The sequence below is a fragment of the Sphaerodactylus townsendi genome, linkage group LG07, assembly GCF_021028975.2.
Source record: "Sphaerodactylus townsendi isolate TG3544 linkage group LG07, MPM_Stown_v2.3, whole genome shotgun sequence".
Taxonomy (NCBI): domain Eukaryota; kingdom Metazoa; phylum Chordata; class Lepidosauria; order Squamata; family Sphaerodactylidae; genus Sphaerodactylus; species Sphaerodactylus townsendi.
Window position 1 is genome coordinate 12773636 of NC_059431.1, and position 19430 is coordinate 12793065.

Sequence of the window (19430 nt, forward strand, 5' to 3'; positions counted from 1 at the left end):
GGTAGGTGGGGCTGAGAGAGCTTCGAGAAGCTGTGACTAGCCCAAGGTCACCCAGCTGGTGTGTGTGGGAGTGTACAGGCTAATCTGAATTCCCCAGATAAGCCTCCACAGCTCAGGCGGCAGAGCTGGGAATCAAACCCGGTTCCTCCAGATCAGAGTGCACCTGCTCTTAGCCACTACGCCACTGCTGCTCCTTAATGCTGCCTTTCCACCTGATCTAGGTCCCCACTAAACCTACTTGAAGGAATTTTTTAAACAAAAACATCCAAAGGAAGTAAAATCTTTTTTTTCAGGGTGATCAAATAGGATTCAGGATTTGCCAAGTGCAAAGGAAAGATTTTAATCCCCTATCTATCTGATTTCATTTCAAGATAAGCCTATTAGTACAGGCACCCAGGACGCATCCTTTACATTCAAAGCGTCCATCTCTCTAGTGTCCTCAAGGAATTCAATTTTTTTCACTTGTTTCAATGGCTGCTCAGTCCTATTTGCATGATAGAAGTTTCCCATTTTTATTCGGCATGCACAGGAAGCGTGAAAGTGAATGAAAAGTGATAGCATCAGGCAACTCTACCACATTTACAAATATATATACATGCACTGATTCTAGAAGAAACTTTAATCATGATGAAATAATACAACAAATCTTTTTCTCTACCCACACCTTCTGAGCGCCTGAAAGAGAAATTCTCTCAGTTGGTGCACGCTGAAGATTTATCAGGGAGTTCCAAACACCTCTGACATTAATTGTGAGCCTAAGACGCACAGACCAAAATTCCTTCAGAAAAAAAAAATACACAACTTATTCAGGCAAAAAAAAGGAAAGAGCAAATTCTATTTCTGTCACTTCCACTGGAGAGTTCGGCACCCAGATTAGAAAGAGTGCGAGGGGAGAGCAAGGGAAACGTGTTCTGTTGCTAAAGATAGAGAAAATGGGGTAAAGAAGCAAGAGGGCAGACTCTGTATTTTGCTTTGACAACCAACATTAATCTCATCCAGTGGTGGGATCCAAAAATTTTAGTAACAGGTTCCCATGGTGGTGGGATTCAAACTGTGGCATAGCGCCAATGGGGCTGGGCGGGGCACGACGGGGGCGTGGCTGGGCATTCCGGGGCAGGGCATTCCTGGGCGGGGCTGTGGCAAGGACGCAGCCGCTGCGCCGGTCCTTGGGCGGGAAATGAATGCACGCAGGCGCAGGCTGTCACGCACGCCGGTGCACTTCCTGCTAGACTGCTTCAAGTTCTGCGCGCTACTGCTGAGAGGAGGGCGTAACTAAGGCAAAAATCACGTGGCAAAATCACCAATTCGTCACCCCCTCTCGGCACACACAAATAATTAGTGACCTACTCTCGGGAACCTGTGAGAACCTGCTGGATCCCACCTCTGATCTCATCCTGTCCTTCTGTCAGGACCGCAGAACAGAGACGAACTGTCCACCCCCCCCCCCATACACACACCAAAAAAAGAGGGAAAGAAATCAAACTTCCTAGCCAGATCTTAGCCAGTGCTGAAAACTCAAGTTTTCAAACAGGTGTGAAAGATTATATGGGGGACCCTGGGCCACCCCTACGCCAGTCTACATCACAGGATTGTTGTGAGGATAAAATGGGACAAGAAGAGGATTGTGTATAATGCTCAGAGTTCCTTGGAGGAAGGAAAAGGACAAAGGGGTAGCCATCTTCAGGTCTGTGCAGAGCAATATTGGGCATGTTTACTCAGAGGTAAACATGCGGCTCACTTCAGTTTACTGGAAGCACAGATGGCAACTGAGCCTCAATCACATATGCAGCATACAGAAAACTGTTAGTGGAAAAAGGCGAACAAAAGAATCACGGATACTTCTTTTGGGGTGCTGTGTGGTTTCCGGGCTGTCTGGCCGTGTTCTAGCAGCATTCTCTCCTGATGTTTCGCCTGCATCTGTGGCTGGCATCTTCTGAAGATGCCAGCCACAGATGCAGGCGAAACGTCAGGAGGGAATGCTGCTAGAACATGGCCATACAGCCCTGAAACCACACAGCATCCCAGGGATTCCGGCTGTGAAAGCCTTCGACAATACTTCTTTTGTTAGTAAACAGCAGATGAGGTTGTAAAAATGTAAAAATGTTCAGAGGTTGTATAACTTCAGGGGAATATAACAATTCTAGGCTCTCTTCCAAGGCTTAAAAAGACATATATATGCACATTTGAGAAGATGATTTATATCCTCGCATTTCCCCCATTTCTGCCCCCTCCCTCACCCCCATGCAGTGAAATGCAGGAACAATTTATTTATTGCTTTTATTTCTTTCCGGCCAATTGTGACTTGCCAAGGAAATCAATATCATACAAAGTATGAGCAGATAAAAATCAATTCAAACAGCATGCAAATCACTGTACAGCAAAACTAAAGGTGCCTCTGAAACAACTGAACCAATGCCTACCTAACAGGGAAGGCGTTAGGAAGAGCAGCCCCCACCAAACATTTTGAGCCTGTGGGCACCTTTGGAATTCTGACACAGGGTGGGGGCCACAGCCACAAATTGACCACCACAGGAGGCAGAGCCATACACACAGGCAGTTCAAGTGCAGGAGAGAAGTCGAGGAGTTAATTTAAAAAACCAGGGGAAAATCAGTGTGAGAATAAAAGGCAGATGCTGCCAAAACAATATTATTTTAATCGGCACAGTCCATCAGATTTCCAATGGCCAATCAAGAGCCTTACTGGGCAGAAGCCCCTCTGGCCACAACTACCTCCTAAAATACTTGGTGAAGAAGAAGAAGCGTTTGGATTTATATCCCCCCTTTCTCTCCTGTAGGAGACACAAAGGGGCTTACAATCTCCTTGCCCTTCCCCCCTCACAACAAACACCCTGGGCTTGTGGGGCTGAGAGAGCTCCAAAAAGCTGTGACTAGCCCAAGGTCACCCAGCTGGTGTGTGTGGGAGTGCACAGGCTAATCGGAATTCCCCAGATAAGCCTCCACAGCTCAAGTGGCAGAGCAGGGATCAAACCCGGTTCCTCCAGATTAGAATGCACCTGCTCTTAACCACTACGCCACTGCTGCTCCCACCAAGAGAACCAAGAAAGGTGTCAGGAAGTGAGAACCACGCTGGGGACCAGATCTATAGAGATAGAAGAAGAGTTTGGATTTATACCCCGCCTTTCTCTCCTGTAAGGAGTCTCTAAGGGGCTTACAAGCTCCTTTCCCTTCCTCTCCCCACAACAGACACCTTGTGAGGCAGGTGGGGCTGAGAGAGTTCCCAAGAACTGTGACTGGCCCAAGGTCACCCAGCAGGAATGTCAGAGTAAAGAAGACAAACCTGGTTCACCAGAAAAGAGTCCACCGCTCATGCGAAGGAGTGGGGAATCAAACCTGGTTCTACAGATTAGAGTCAACCTGCTGTTAATCACAACAACAGCTGAAGTATGCTTGCTCGCGAAAGCTTATATCAAGAACAAACCCATATTAAGGGGTTGCCGTGCTTTAAAGAAAAGGAGTTTGGATTCATACCTTGTCTTTTTTCTCCGGTTAGAAGCCTCAAAGCGGCTTACAAACTCCTTTCCCTTCCTCGCCCCACAACAGACACCCCATGAAGTCACTGAGGCTGAAAGAGTTCTGAGAGAAAGCTTGATGGGGATGTGCATGGATGTGAAGGTTTCACCTAAAATATGTACCCCAAATTATGGCTGCTAAAATGAAAGTCTAATCTGATGAAGACTACTCGAAAACGGTTAGAATAAGCGCATGCCATTCATGTTGCACAGACGGATTTGGTTGATTCTCTGGCACTCCATTAAATGAGTTGCTACAAGATAACGATGTTTCGTCAAGTTTAACAGCACGTCAACGCAGATAACGAACTGGTAATACTGCGTATGAACGAACTGGGTATGAACGAATACTGCGTATGAACGAACTGGTAATACTGCGTATGAAGGCAGATACTTTTACAGCTGAGACTTGTTGCAGCTGGGAACTGTGTCTCGGAAGCTGTCGAGTGTATAGAGCCTTGCTGTATAAAATTGTTGCACTTGGTTTGATTTGTATACATGCACTTTATTGTTTATGCACCTTTTTAAGCACATAAAAAGCGGTGGATGCAACGCGTTTTGTGATTGTGTATTAGTATTAGCCTTAACGTTGCATCAGTTGACTTTCTTATAGAACTGTGACTGGCCCAATGTCACCCAGCAGGCTTCATGTGTAGGAGGGGGGATCAAATCCAGTTCTTCAGATTATAGAGTCTACAGCTGATGTGGAGGAATGGGGAATCAACCCCGGTTCTCCAGATTCGGGTCCACTGCTCTTAACCACTACACCATGCTGACATAGGGAGAGCTCTGTCACAGGAAATGCTGTCCCTGGCATCACTATCCATGATGCTTCAGAGAAGAAGGATACCCTCAAGAGCTCCTCGACAGATCTCAAGGCACACAGAAGGGTATGGAGGAGTCGTTTCTACAGAAATCCAGGGTCCGCACCATCGAGAACTTCAAAGTTAAAATCCACTGGGAAAAGATGGCCCCCCCAAATTGTGGATAGGAAGTACAACTGTACCAGAATCTGAGGGAGGCTAATTCTGCTAGACCAGGGGTAGGGAACCTGCGGCTCTCCAGATGTTCAGGAACTACAATTCCCATCAGCCCCTACCAGCATGGCCAATTGGCCATGCTGCCAGAGGCTGATGGGAATTGTAGTTCCTGAACATCTGGAGAGCCGCAGGTTCCCTACCCCTGTGCTAGACCAAAGTGCCTCTGCTAGCGGAAAGGACCCACTGTAACCAAGCCCATGTTTTGCCACCTTCTGCTGTTTGTCTGGGCCAGGAGTAGGGAACCTGTGGTTCGAGAGCTGCATGCGGCTCTTCTGCCCTTGCACTGCGGCTCCACGAATCGAGCCGCTGGCCCCATCCTTGCCCGCCCTGCAGGCAGCAGGACGGGCGCATCCATGCGCTTCTCAGAATGAGCGGGATAAAAGGTTAAAAAACCCAATATATACAGTGTTATCTTTATTTTAAATGTCAAAAATTATTTGCGGCTCCAAGTGTTTTCTTTTCCCATGGAAAAAGGGGCCAAATGGCTCTTTGAGTGTTAAAGGTTCCCTACCCCTGGCTCTGGGCACTCACCTGTCACTGCTGGAATATATATTCTGTTGGTTATTCTGCAACATTGCACCCTTGTTCGGCCATTTACAGGGTTTTAACTGCTGTATGTTGAACTGTTACCCTATTTCCAATTTCACCAATTGTAAATTCACGCTTGAGTGCAGAAAGAGTTTTTTGATGTGTGCACCAGTCTACCTTTGCAGTAGCCTTTATTCTGCTCTTTATGGTTACCTTAGCTGTAGTGATTTTTAGTATTGGGAGTTTATTTAGATTTTGCTACCAGTCAGCCGCTTTGTGTGCTGTTGGGAGGATGTCTAGATTGGAGTTCAGTAGCACCAACAAGATTTTCAAGGTACGGGTCAAAGGTCCCTTTGTTAGATGAAGGTAGGAATGGCAGTCCCTGGGCCCTGATATGCCAGTCAGAAAGGGAGATGGGTACTGGAAAGAAGGGAGTCAGGATGCAAAAGTACAATGCAAAATGCAATCAGTTAGCTCAGAGCAGGGGAGAAAATTTTCTGGGGACAGAAAATCAGGATCTGTAGCGAGATGTAGTAGAGAATGTGGCTTCCTAAGGATTTCTAAGTAGAGGGCACTAGACCTAAGAAACTAAGAAGGGTTGCACAGTCCCCTGCACGCACTTAGAAACAGAGAGCTGGAAGGAACCTCAAAGGTCATCTACTCCAGCCCTTTGCACAATGCAGGGAATTCACAACTACCCTCCCCTACTCTCCCAGTGACCCCTGCTCAGTGATGGGATCCAAAAATTTTAGTAACAGTTTCCTATGGTGGTGGGATTCAAACAGTGGCGTAGCGCCAATGGGGCTGGGCGGGGCATGAAGGGGGCGCAGCTGGGCATTCTGGGGGCAGGCCATTCCTGGGTGGGGCTGTGCAGACGGTTGCCGTGTCCTTGGGTGGAAAGCTTATCGCACGCAGGCGCAGGCTGCCACGACGCCGGGTGCATCTCCTGCTAGACTGCTTCAAGTTCTGGCGACTATTGCTGAGAGGAGGCTGCACCAAGGCAAAATTGCCAATTAGTAACCCCCTCTCGGCACACACAAATAATTAGTAACCTACTCTCGGGAACCTGTGAGAACCTGCTGGATCCCACCTCTGCCCCTGCTCTACGCCCAGGGGAAGGCAAAAAAAATATCCAGGATCCCTGGGCCAATCTGACATGGAGGATAATTGCTTCCTAACTGCGAAGTGGCAGGCAGCACTACCCTGGGCACGTAAGACAGCCACGAGAGCCGAGCACTAATTAATCCCTTTCTGTCCACTTTGTCTTCCACAGAATCAGCCCGGCCATCGGGTAGCCACCTAGCTCCCGCCTAAAGACCTCCAAAGAAGGACAGCCTGCCCCTTTTTGAGCAAGTCTATTTCACTGAGGAACCGATCTGTCAGGAAGTTTGCAAGCCAAAAACTCTTTGGGTTTAATTTCCACCTGCTGGTTCCGGCCTGACCTTCTGGGGCAATTGAAAACTTGATTCAAAGGACAAGATGATTATCGTCAGGGCACAAAGCACATCTCGGTGGCAAGCTTGTTAGATGGAAATCCAGCCAAGTTGCAAAGCGAAACTGCTCCTTCTCTCCCCACCAATTTAAACTCAGGGCACCGAAAGTCTCACCCAAAGAAAAGGGGACAAGCAAAACAATGGGACTGTAAAGAGTTAAGATTCTTTGGCGCCACACCGATTTATGGAGGTCGCTATCACCAAAGCCTTTGCAAGTTATTAGCACCTGTCACCCAGCAGCGTTTTGGGTTGTGTTTTTTTTTTTAAATCCCTTGTTCTGTAACGTCTTTTACCTTCAGACTGTTGTACGCGAGATCTGTATCGCGGTCCAAATCCATTTCGTTCTTGATTTCAATTACCTGGGCAGATTAAGAAGACAGAAAGAGATTCGATCAGACGGCAGCCGAAAGCGGAGGGCCTTTTGACTGGCGCTCTGGGTCACCTTATAAAACCTAGGATTTGCTGGCAACGCAATTTGGCCATCCAAAGAAGACGGCAAAGGTGAAGGTTGTTTCGTAAACACAGAAGAGATGAGGAGGGAGATTACCAAAGGCCCAGCCCATGAGAGACCTCGGAAGATTTTCCTGTTCCTGCTTTGTACCATTTAGCTACATGCTAATAGCCGCCTGTACCTGGAGTACCCTAAAGAAGAAGAGTTTGGATTTATATCCCCCCTTTCTCTCCTGTAGGAGACTCAAAAGGGCTTACAATCTCCTTGCCCTTCACAACAAACACCCTGTGGGGTAGGTGGGGCTGAGAGAGCTCTGAGAAGCTGTGACTAGCCCAAGGTCACCCAGCTGGCGTGTGTGGGAGTGCACAGGCTAACCTGAATTCCCCAGATAAGTCTCCACAGCTGAGGTGGCAGAGCGGGGAATCAAACCTGGTTCCTCCAGATTAGATACACGAGCTCTTAACCTCCTACGCCACTGCTGCTCCTGCTCCTATAAGGGAGCTGCACGTGTTTTGAGTGTGTCACAGAGGAACAGTGGTTATTTACATACTTAAACATTTATATGCCACCTTTCCACCCAAATAAGTTCTCCAGGGTTAGAGTGCTGGATAAATGCTACACAACCATCAGGTATATTGAAATTGGGCATCTATTTGGCAAATGGTTTTTCAGTGGGCGGGAACTCCCGTTTCGGCAGTTGCATCATGAAACTGACTCAAGTTCAACCTTGGCTTCATAATAAATGCTACATGATTTCATTATAAATACTACAAAGAGATTCTACCTAAACATCAGGAAGAACTTTCTGTCTGTCAGGGCTGTTCGACAGTGGAATTCACTGCCTCGGAGAGTGATGGAGTCTCCTTCTCTGGAGGTTTCTTAACAGAGGCTGGATGAACGTATGTTGGTAGTGCTTTGATTGTGTGTTCCTGCATGGGAGAGGGTTGGACTTGATGGCCCTTGGGGTCTCTTCCAACTCTGTGAGTCTATGATTCTATAATCCTGACTCCCCATTTCACATGTTCTACCACCAAGTCAAGTAAGTCCTACGGAGCAGCAGGGTCAAGCTTGAACAAATCCCTCTACCTAGCATCAAAATGTATTTGAAATGTTCTATTTATATACATTTTTGGCTCCTTATTGGTTGCTTATCTCTCTCTTTTTCCACCTTTCTTTCTGAGAAGAGATAAAACGGGCACTGCGCCACGCTGAGGAAACAAGATTGTTGGGCAAAAGCTTTTTTTGTTTGCCTGCATCCAATGTGCTGGTTTCAAGGCAAATACTGAAATGAGGAAACATCAAGAAATACAGAATGCCAATCCTGCTCTTGTGCATCCTCCAGTAAACCCCAGGGTGCTTGAAATGTCTTTAATGCCATGTCAAAACTACGGGCAAATGCTGTGCGTAGGGAACGCATTCCGCATCGCTCCACATTTCACTTAGTAGCTTACAAAACAGGACTCCCTGTACCTACAAGATGTGTGCTATGTTTCTGTCTGATGTGAGCTGACTGCCTATATTTTTTATCACAACGTGATAAAAAATTAATTGCAAAAAAAGAGGGACAACGAAAGAAATGCAGATCTACAAGGACCCTGCTTAAGAACAGCATGCTTTTAAATAAACAATCCCCTTTCCTGTCTGTCCCAGGAAAACAAACCAGTGTGAAAAACAGAAGTTGCTCATCTGCAGGACAAACATGGCCTAAACAAAGGGAATGGCAGTAGGAGCTGGCCGACCCAGGTCCCAGTGCTCACTCTGCCATGGAAACTTGCTGGATCAGAAGCATATTTTCAGCCAAACCATCCTCACAGGGTTGCTGTGAGGATAACCATACAGGAGAACAATGTCAGCAGCTCTGGTTCCCCAGGGGGCAGAAACGCAGGATACAAATGAAGTAAAAGAATCCTGGAATATTGTGTACAGTTTGGATACCGCAGTTCAAGAAGGACATTGACAAGCTGGAATGGGACAAGCTGGAGGGCAACCAAAAAGGTCAAAGGTCTGGAATCCATGACCTATGAGGAGAGACTTAGGGAGCTGGGTGTGTTTGGTGAAGAGAAAGTTAAGAGGTGACACGATAGCCATGTTGAGATACTTGAAGGGATGTCATGTTGGTGAGGGAGCAAGCTTGTTTCCTGCAGCTCCAGAGACTAGGACCAGGAGGAATGGGTTCAAGGTGAAGGGAAAGAGATTCCATCTAAACATCAGGAGGAACTTCCTGACAGTAAGGGCTGTTGGACAGTGGAATGCACTACCTTGGAGTGTGGTGGAGTCTCCTCCTTTGGAGGTTTTTCAACAGAGGCTGGATGGTCATCTGTTAGGAGTGCTTTGGTTATGTGTTCCTGCATTGCAGGGGGTTGGACTTGATGGCCCTTGGGGTCTCTTCCAACTCTACGATCCTATGATTCCATGAAACACATCTTAGTCACTGAGATTCTGGTAGAAGCAGCCACAGATAATCAATTAAGGCAAAGGCCAAAAGATGGTAAACACTGGGGATGAAAGGGAGGATCTCTTTTGGATCTGGAATTCATGGCAGCCCATTTATCAAAGCTGCCATGAATTCCAGATCAGAGACAGAGTGGCATGGGGACAAATCCAAGATAGGACGTCTTAAAGTACCACTTTTGCTCAGGCCGAACATTTTCCCTTCCTGTGCCTGATAACAACTTTTGTGAAATTGCTGAACACAGAAGAGCCTTGTGGGTCCCAGAAGTCTACTGAAGCCTACAGCAGAAGCTTCCATGAGCCAAAGACCACTGCCAGAGGCACAGAACATAATGCAGGCTCCTAAAAGCTTACATAACTAAAAAAAAATAAGTTTTGTCAGCATTTGAGGCATTATTTTGGCCATACCCAGACCTGACCCAATAATCTTCTGAGAAGGCTCTTTTTGCAAAGGAAAATTAACTCTGACTTCTGCAGGGGCAGCTTTCCCATACCTGCCCACCTCACAGTGGTAAGAACCTGTTCTCAAGACCTACTCTCTATGCCCCTACCTGTGGAAGCAAGGCATGCAGAGACGAGCCAGAGCCTTCTTAGTGGTGGCACCTAACCTTTGGAATGCCCACCCTCTTGAGAGCTGGTGTAGTGTGGTGGTTAAGAGTGGTGTGGACTCTAATCTGGACAAATGGGTTTAATTCCCCAAGTGAGCGGTGGATTCTTATCTGGTGAACTGGATTTGTTTCCCCGCTCACACACCCTGCTGGGTGACCTTGAGCTAGTCACAGTTCTCTCCAAACTCTCTCAGCTCCACCTATCACACAGGGTGTGGGGAAAGGAGTTTGTAAGCCACCTTGAGTCTCCTTACCGGATAGAAAAGTGAGATATAAATCCAAACTCTCCTACTTCTTGAGGCTCAATCTGGCGCTTACCTGATTCCACTTTAAGCACTAGACCTAAATGTGAGTTTTGCCCAGATACTTAACTGAGTGGTTTGTAGCTGTTTTATGATCTGTTCTTAGTTTGAGGATCGAACATGCACTTGAGCTTCAATACTCTCTTCTTGGCAATCCTGGCTCTAACCCCTTCAAGCAGCAGCCATGAAGGACTCTGTTCTTTGCTACCCGTACACAGAGTACCCTGCAAGACGTGGCTGCTCCACCAGGCTTTCTCTACCTAGCCAGCCGGATTAAACCACATGGAATTACATCATCTCTTTTTGGCCTCCAGGGTGTGTGTGGGGGGGGGGGGAGGGGAAGAGTGATGGTGGAGATTATGTACTATGTATTAGTGGGGTGCTGTGTGGTTTCCAGGCTGTATGGCCGTGATCTAGCAGCATTCTCTCCTGACGTTTCGCCTGCATCTGTGGCTGGCGACTCAGATCCTCTGAAGATGCCAGCCACAGATGCAGGCAAAACGTCAGGAGAGAATGCTGCTAGAATACGGCCATACAGCCCGGAAACCACACAGCACCCCTGTGATTCTGGCCATGAAAGCCTTCGACGATACATCCCTTCAAATATTTGAACATAGCTATCATGTCCCCGCTTAACCTTCGCTTCTCCAGACTAAACATCCCCAGCTCTGGAGTGCTGTGTGGTTTCCGGGCTGTCTGGCCGTGTTCTATAGCATTCTCTCTGGCGTACAGAGCCACCGTGGGCGGCATCTTCAGAGGATCTGGAAGAGAAGATGCCTCTGAAGATGCCAGCCACAGATGCAGGCAAAACGCCAGGAGAGAATGCTGCTAAGAACACGGCCAGACAGCCCGGAAACCACACAGCACCCCGGTGATTCCGGCCGTGAAAGCCTTCGACAATACTATGTATTAGTTACATCAGTTTTTAACACCTTTTAACCATTTTTGCATCAGATGCTGTTTTTATTGTTAAATTGTATTGTTTTAATTGTGAATTATTGGATTGATGTTTCATTAATATGAGTTATGTGTGTATAACTGATCCTATTTGTAACCCGCCCCGAGCCCCATGGAGATAGGGCAGGATATAAATCCGATAAAAATAAAAACTAAACAAAATAAATAGTGCCTAGCTGGGGGGAAAAACGGCACGTCGCTGTTCACCTGCCCGTCACGTTTCAGGACAGAAGCCAACTATGCTTCTGCACAATAGGCCGGGACATTCAAGTCAATGCTGCCTTTTCACCAGCTGGCTTCAAATTGTCAAGACTTAATTCAGGACTCAAATTTCCCCACCGGCCTCGGAAAACAGAAATCAATGATGCTTTCAGATTCAGAATAGGAGAGAACACGACCAGTGCCATGCCAATTAACCCTGTGAGTGAGATAAATCATTCTATCATCGATTGCGCATTCCATTGATCCAAAGAGCCTCTTCCAGGCGAGGGAGAGAAGTAACAGAATAAAGCATTGTAATTATTAATGAATTAAAACAGAACAAGTTGGGGGGTAGGATGCCAGCCGTAGGAGGGGGACGACAGGACACAGGGAAGGAAATTTTTAAAAAGGTTTCTGACAAATTACAAAAAATTCTCAAGAAAAAATTTGAGATGATACCTGAATTTTACCTATTGGGTTTCTACAGGGGAAAGATATTCAGACCCTACACCAGTGATGGCGAACCTTTTTGAGACAGAGTGCCCAAATTGCAACCCAAACCCCACTTATTTATCACAAAGTGCCAACCTGGCAATTTAACCTGAGTGCTGAGGTTTTGGTTTAGAAAAAACCGGTTGGATCCCTCTTCCTCCACCCCACCCGCTCGAGCAGGGGCCAGCCTGCTCTAGCCTCCAGCAAGTCCCACGCACACCGCTCTGTGCCTCTCTAGCATCTCTGCCTCCTCTGCGCCCGGGCAGCAGCCACCGGGGCACAGGCACCAGGCCTGTCAGCCGAGTCCTCCCTGCTCACTGCGGTGCGCGCACGTCGTGCTCAGTGGCCCAGGCCAGCCTAGATATGTGTGTGTGTGTGTGGGGGGTGATTTTCCACCCCCACATGACAAACTCTGTGTGCGCGTGCCCACAGAGAGGGCTCCAAGTGCCACCTCTGGCACCCGTGCCATAGGTTCGCCATCGCTGCCCTACACCAAACTGTTCACCTATTTCACTGCAGCAGCTTGAACCGAAGTGGCAAAACTTTGGAATACAGGAAAAGACCGTTCTCTGCCTCAGCAAATCCTCTACCTCTCATACAGAGCTGGATGGTCCTCACTGGACTTCTGGTAGCTTCAAAAGCCTATTATTGATTTGTAACTATTATCGACAGCTACGACACGCCATGTTCTTACCTGAGATTTCTTGTTTCCATTCTCTTTCTTCTCCAGCTGGGTCTGCAGTTTCCTCCTCTCCTGCTCGAGTTCCCTCACTCTCTTCTGCAGCTTTAGGAAGAGGGTCATGTCCATAGCTGCTTTCTCCAAGCCAATCTCCTGTGGGTGCGGGGCAGGGAAGGATACGTGTAATGTCATTGAGAACATATTCAAACTTGGAGCAAGGGTTATATCTAATGTCCACAAAGGAACTTCCCGAGAGACGGGCTTAACGTTCTTGTGGTGAACGGAAAGCCACGTTGAGCCGCACAATTTTCCCACCCTTAATCTGAAACTACACAGCAGGGCAGAAAGGAAGGTAATAAATAATAGACAAATGCCCTCAAATGTTCTTTCCATAGAGCCTGGAACTTGGATGGCGTTGACCACATAACACTGCCCCAGTGGCGTATTTAGGGAAAATGTAGGCCGTTTCCCCACTGACCTGGGTGAGTGGTTGCTGCGCGCTACTCCCAGTGTGCGTCATTTCTGATGCGCGCCTGGGTTTCCCCGCGACCCTGCGCTCTGCGCGGGGTCATCAAAAGGCGCCGTTTCAAAAGGCGCCAGGAATGTCGTGCGCTGAGGGGGCGTGACAGCGGCAGCGTCGGGGCGGCTGTGTTGTCGCTGCCCCTGTAGTGGGGAGTGCCGGGGGACCCCGCGCTACTTGCCTACAGTAGCACGGGGCAAATGGTAAGTGGGAAAACGCCCATAGCCTGGTGCAAATTTTGAGTTTTCCGCTGCATCCCCCCTCCCCAAAGTATGGGTGGCCACCCTCCCCCACCATAACCAAACAGCTTTTTCTGCACTATGTCTTGAAGTCAGTGTATGGACTGGGGGGGGGGGGGAGGAGGAGGAGCATGGAGGGTGATTTTTTGGCCCCCTCCACATGACTGAATGGCCACAGCCAAGGACATGTGACCAGAGGTGGGATCCAACCAGTTCTCACCACTTCTCTAGAAGTGGTTACTAATTTTTTCTGAGTGCCGAGAAGGGGTTACTAAAGCAACCTCCCTGCCCAATAGGGACTGGAGGTGTGTGTGTGCGGCGGCGCCACTGTTTGAATCCCACCACCATCGGAACCTGTTATGAAAATTTTTGGATCCCACCACTGCATGTGACCCCATATGTCAGTGATGGCGAACCTATGGCATGGGTGCCAAAGGTGGCACTCGGAGCCCTCTCTATGGGCACGCACACATAGAGTTCGTCATGTGGGGGTGGAAAATCACCCCCCCACACACACACACACCCATCTAGGCTGGCCTGGGGCACTGAGCACGACGTGTGCGCACCGTGGTGAGCAGGGAGGACTTGGGTGGCGGGCCTGGTGCCTGTGCTCTGGGTGGCTGCTACCCGGGGAGGGGGCGCAGAGGAGGCAGAGATGCTAGAGAGGCACCGAGCAGTGCGCATGGAACTTGTTGGATCCTACAGCAGGCCGGCCCCTGCTCAAGCGGGTGGGGCGAAGGAAGAGAGAGCCAACTGTTTTTTTCTAAACTAAAACCTCAGCATTCAGGTTAAATTGCCGGGTTGGCACTTTGCAATAAATAAGTGGGGTTTGGGTTGCAATTTGGGCACTCGGTCTCAAAAAGGTTCGCCATCACAGCCATATGTCCTCCTGGGTGGTACGCCCCAGCACTGCCCTCTGTTAAGGCAGACGACTGTTCTGCTCGGCACAGCCTGCTCTGGTGGGCAGCAGCTCTTCAGAGTCTCAAGCATTTCCCTGCTCTGGGAAACCTGAGACTCTCGCAGGAGACGTCAGGGACCGAGCCTTCCACGTGCCAAGCTGCCGATCTACTGCCAAGCCCCTTCCCTCTTTGCCCCCCTTAACCAATGAAAACACACAACTGCCTTTTCGTGTCACCGTACCATCGACGGCCAATTATGCTCTACGTGCATCAACCAACCGATTTTGGAAAATGCGATGAAATGAAAAAAAAACAGTCCTCGAGGAGGGGGGCTCGAAAGGAAGGCTCAGCGCTCCTCTTCAAAAGCAAAATTATGGAATGTATTATTAACCAGCGGCTTTATTATTAATCATTGTTAAACAGCGCTCTCCGGGTGCAGCCTTAAGTGTTTACTAGAAGTGCGCATTTAAAAAAATTAATCCTTTCTAATTGGCTTAATTAAGGATATAAACACAGTGTGACTTCATCAAGCCAAGACTGAGGGGCCTGACATTTGTAGCTCTGTGTGTAATTAGTGCTGGCTTAGCCACAGCAGAAGGAGCGTGAGAGTCGCACTTCAAAACTGGGCTTCTTGGCTGCTTCCCCCACTTATTCAGTACCCAAAAGGGTATGCGTGCTCCTCTGTCAACGGCTGCTGGGCCTGCCCAGACACTCGTTTCCTTACTTCCACTTGCTGGATGGCATCTTCCGTGTCTCCAACTTCAGACGTGGAAATCGATGGGTAGTTGGAGTCGGACTCAAGGCTGCTTTGGTTAGATGGGTTTCTCCTGTGCCCTGGGGTTTGCTATTCAAAAAAAAAAAGGAAAAGATGTTGTCAGCTATTTCATAGAAGGAGAGACCAAGGACAGGGGATTTCCAATGAGTACCAGCACAGCAGGGGTTACTTTATTGGCAGAGGTGGGATCCAGCAGGTTCTCACAGGTTCCCGAGAGTAGGTTACTAATTATTTGTGTGTGCCGAGAGGGGGTTACTAATTGGTGATTTTGCCACGGGATTTTTGCCTTAGTTACGCCCCTCCTCTCAGCAGTAGCGCGCAGTAGAACTTGAAGCAGTCTAGCAGGAGGTGCATCACCGTGCTTGGCAGCCTGTGCCTGCATGCATTCGTTTCCCGCCCAAGGACTGGCGCAGCGGCTGCGTCCTTGCCACAGCCCCGCCCAGCAATGCCCCACCCCCGGAATTCCTGGCCACGCCCTGTTGTGCCCCGCCCAGTCCCATTTGCGCTATGCCACAGTTTGAATCCCACCACCATGGGAACCTGTTACTGAAATTTTTGGATCCCACCACTGTTTATTGGAATGGGTCACAGTTGTGTCAGAATGTGCCCCCTGACATCAATGAATGGGACTTAGGTGCAACGACTCACACCTGCCTATGGGGAGGGGGATGCTGTCTTCGCCTTCTGACATGTTAATGGATCTTTTCTTGCTCTTTTGCTTTTCTTTGATGCTAGTAACTGTAGCGAATACCCTGACGCCTTCCCAGCAGGGGGAGGTGACAGGTGGCTAAGAACTATCACTGCGCTGGCCTTGAGATGCTCAACTCCCAAATATCTTTCTTTTCGTTGTGTTGTTCTCACATTCCATGGGAAACAGGGAGGGGGTTTTATGGCGGGAACTCTGATAGGATAAAGGCAACTGTATTTTCATAGTCAGGCAGAACTGGCTTTTCGAAAGCCAGGTATGAGCTGGGATCAATAAAGACTTCTGATCAAGCATCCAGAGTCTGGTTATTGCCTCCAGTTCTCAGACCTGACAGTACAGCACAATTTTGCAGCAATGTGGAAAAAGACAGAGAAGGATGCGGTACCATTATCCCCCCAAATTCGCTTCTCTTAGGACTCTCTCTGTTTGGTATTTTCATCCAAATCCCAGTGGAATAACTTGTGCTAATTAAGAAAAACAACCACAATTTTTGTTTGCTTTCCCTAATTTCTACAGTTGTCAAATCCTGTGTTTAATTTACTAGAAGAACTGGTTCCAAAAGGCAAAGGAGACTTCTGCACCTTCTTCTGCATCAGTTCTTTAGGAAAAGTCATTCTCTTTTGGTCTTAACTTGACTCGGAAGGTTGGTGAAATGTTTTAAAATTTACACTCTAAGGCTCGTTCCGCACATGCAGAATAATGCACTTTCAAACTGCTTTCAGTGCTCTTTGAAGCTGTGCGGAATAGCAAAACCCACTTGCAAACAGGTTTGAAAACGCATTATTTTGCGTGTGCGGAAGGGGCCCAAGTTTCAGGAATGGGACACATACAATAATATGGGCTACTTTTAAAGACTTTGCAGGGGGTGTAAACATTATTTATTCATTTAAAGTGTTTCCATACAACCTCTTCAGAGTCCTCTTGTAGGCTGCTTACAAACAGCAAAACACACAAAACAGCATAAAAATACAAGAGGAGCTTAAAAACACAAGCAGCATAAAAACATTCATAAAAATAGAAACAGACTATTTAAAAGCTGGTGAGATAAAATCCCTAATTAAAAATCTGGGTAAAAAGATGTGTTTTAACTGGCTAAAAGGAAGTAAAACAGGTGCCAAGTGAACCTCTCGAAGGAGGGCATTCCGAAGGTCAGGGGCCATCACAGAAAATGCCCTGTACGTAGTCACCTGTCTCTACTGTGGAACATGTTTCAATATTTGAAGGGATGTCATGGGGAAGATGGGGCAAGCTTGTTTTCTGCTGCTCCAGAGGCTGGGACAAGGAATAATGGATTCAAAGGACAGGAAAATAGATCCTACCTAAACGTTAAGAAGTAGAAGAAGAAGAGTTTGGATTTATATCCCCCTTTTCTCTCCTGTAGGAGACACAAAGGGGCTTACAATCTCCTTGCCCTTCCCCCCTCACAACAAATACCCTATGAGGTAGGTGGGGATGAGAGAGCTCCGAGAAGCTGTGACTAGCCCAAGGTCACCCAGCTGGCGTGTGTGGGAGTGTACAGGCTAATCTGAATTCCCCAGATAAGCCTCCACAACTCAAGCGGCAGAGCTGGGAATCAAACCCGGTTCCTCCAGATCAGAGTGCGCCTGCTCTTAGCCCCTACGCCACTGTAGCATAGAAGAACTTTCTATGACTCTATGTTTACACATTTCCTCTTAAGGAGCAGCCTCTGAACGTCCTGTCGTTTGTGTGCCATCAGCCTTTCTGGACAGAGGAGCACATGCCTTAAAAGGGAGCAGATTTATTTCCAGGGATGAATCAAGTTGCCCCCAAGTGCCTCCTGTCTCACCACTCGCCAGAGCGCTGGTGGGTAATCGGCCTATCTCAACCTAATCTACCTCACAGGGTGGTGGCTGTGAAAATAAAACAGAGACAAGGAAACAACCAAGCCAGCCGCAGCTCCTTGGGAGAAGAGCTGGACAGAACGAATGGACGATGATCGTCACACGTGTGGTTTTGTCTTTGAATTTCCACACCAGCCGCAGAAGATCGGCAGGATTGCAAACATCTTTCGATGGGAAGCAATTACAGAAACATTGCCAGTGACAGAATACAAAATATCTAAACACCGTACTGCGATTCTGTGCTTCTTTGTTACCTTCACGATAGTCATCTCGTCTCGCAAGTTGTCATATCTCTGTTCTAGAGTTGAATACTCCTTCACGAGGTTCTGGTACCGGAATCTCTCCTCTTCCAGCTCCTTCTTCATCAAGACATTTTCTTCAGCGGTGTTTTGTGCAAATTCATCTTTTTTTAAAAAAGAAAGACAGACAGACTAGTGAAATAAAGTGAAATAAAACAGCCGTATCACTTGAGTGAAGACCAGATGTCAAACTGTTGCTAGTGTGTGACTTGTCCTTGAAACTTTCCCGCTGCCCGTCTCTGGCTTTCTGCCTGAGTTGGGGATTTTCGCTTGCATGTTATCTTTGCTTGACCGTGTGAAACTATGCATTGTTTAATCTGTATTGGCGGGAAAGTGTTTTGCTACTATTGAAAACTATTATCAAAAGTCTGAGTCCTTCAGATCTCGCATCGCCTGTATCCGACTATGACTGCCAGCACAATAAAGAACTGAGAACGGTTACTTTTGCCTGGACTATTCTAGTTCGTTACACCAGAGGGGACAGGTTATGATCTGGAGAAAGAAGAACTGCAGTCACCTTCACCCTGGAACTACGGAGCAAATGGCTTCAAAACAAAATTCGAGTCCTTAGAGGTCAATAAGATTTTCCAGGATATAAATTTCTGAGCCAAACCTCACTTTGTCAGATACAAGAATAAAGACCCATCAGCCCTTATGCCCAGGTCAGAATGTGGGGAGGGTGTCACCATGATGGGCCAGTTGGTGGTACAATGCAAATAGTAAGCAACTTGATTACAGCTGGGAAACATATACAGAGGTGGGACATGCAGGCAATTAGCACTTGCAGTGACACAAGAATCCTATGACCCTGTTCAGTCCTGGCAGATCCACTATCATGGATTCATAGTTCTGCAATTTCACCTTGTAATCTCCCTTTGAAGCTTCCCTTTAAGGATAAGCCTTAAAGCAACAGTACCAATAAACCACAGTTGGGTCTTTCACTCCCTTACTCGTCCTAATTCTAACCACGTTTGATCCAAAATAAATGTGAATGCTTTTTGTGGATCTTACTTTTGAATATAAAAGAACTATAGTCATGTACAGCCAAAAGGACAAATAAGAGGGTTCAAGATCAAATAAGTCATGAGCTCTCCCTAGAAGCTGAAATAACTAAACTGAGACTATAGTACTTTGTTCACATTATGAGAAGACAAGAGCCACTGGAAAAGACAATAATGTTAGGAAAAGCTGAAGGCAGTAGGAAAAGGGAAAGACCCAACATGAGATGGACTGGCTCAAGGAAGGAAGTCCTCAGTTTGCAAGACCTGAGCAAGGGTGTTGATGGCAGACATTTCAGAAGTCATGAATTCACTGGGTTGCCATAAGTTGGAAGTGATTTGACAGCACTTCACACACATGAGTGCGCAGGTGTGCACAAAGGACCTGCAGCTACCTTGT

The 19430-nt window shown here is 47.6% G+C and overlaps 1 protein-coding gene across 4 annotated transcripts in view; it reads right to left on the bottom strand.

The window, feature by feature from the left end:
* The window catches only part of LOC125436336 (unconventional myosin-Vb-like), a 104736-nt gene that overhangs the window by 50806 nt on the left and 34500 nt on the right, over positions 1–19430 (bottom strand). For all 4 annotated transcript variants that reach the window (XM_048503252.1, XM_048503251.1, XM_048503250.1 and 1 more), the window contains exons 7-10: positions 17988–18136; positions 15115–15234; positions 12748–12885; positions 6885–6950 (exon numbers count right to left, since the gene is read on the bottom strand). In XM_048503252.1, coding sequence (XP_048359209.1) covers positions 6885–6950; positions 12748–12885; positions 15115–15234; positions 17988–18136 — 473 coding nt within the window. The remainder of the gene's footprint in view (positions 1–6884; positions 6951–12747; positions 12886–15114; positions 15235–17987; positions 18137–19430) is intronic.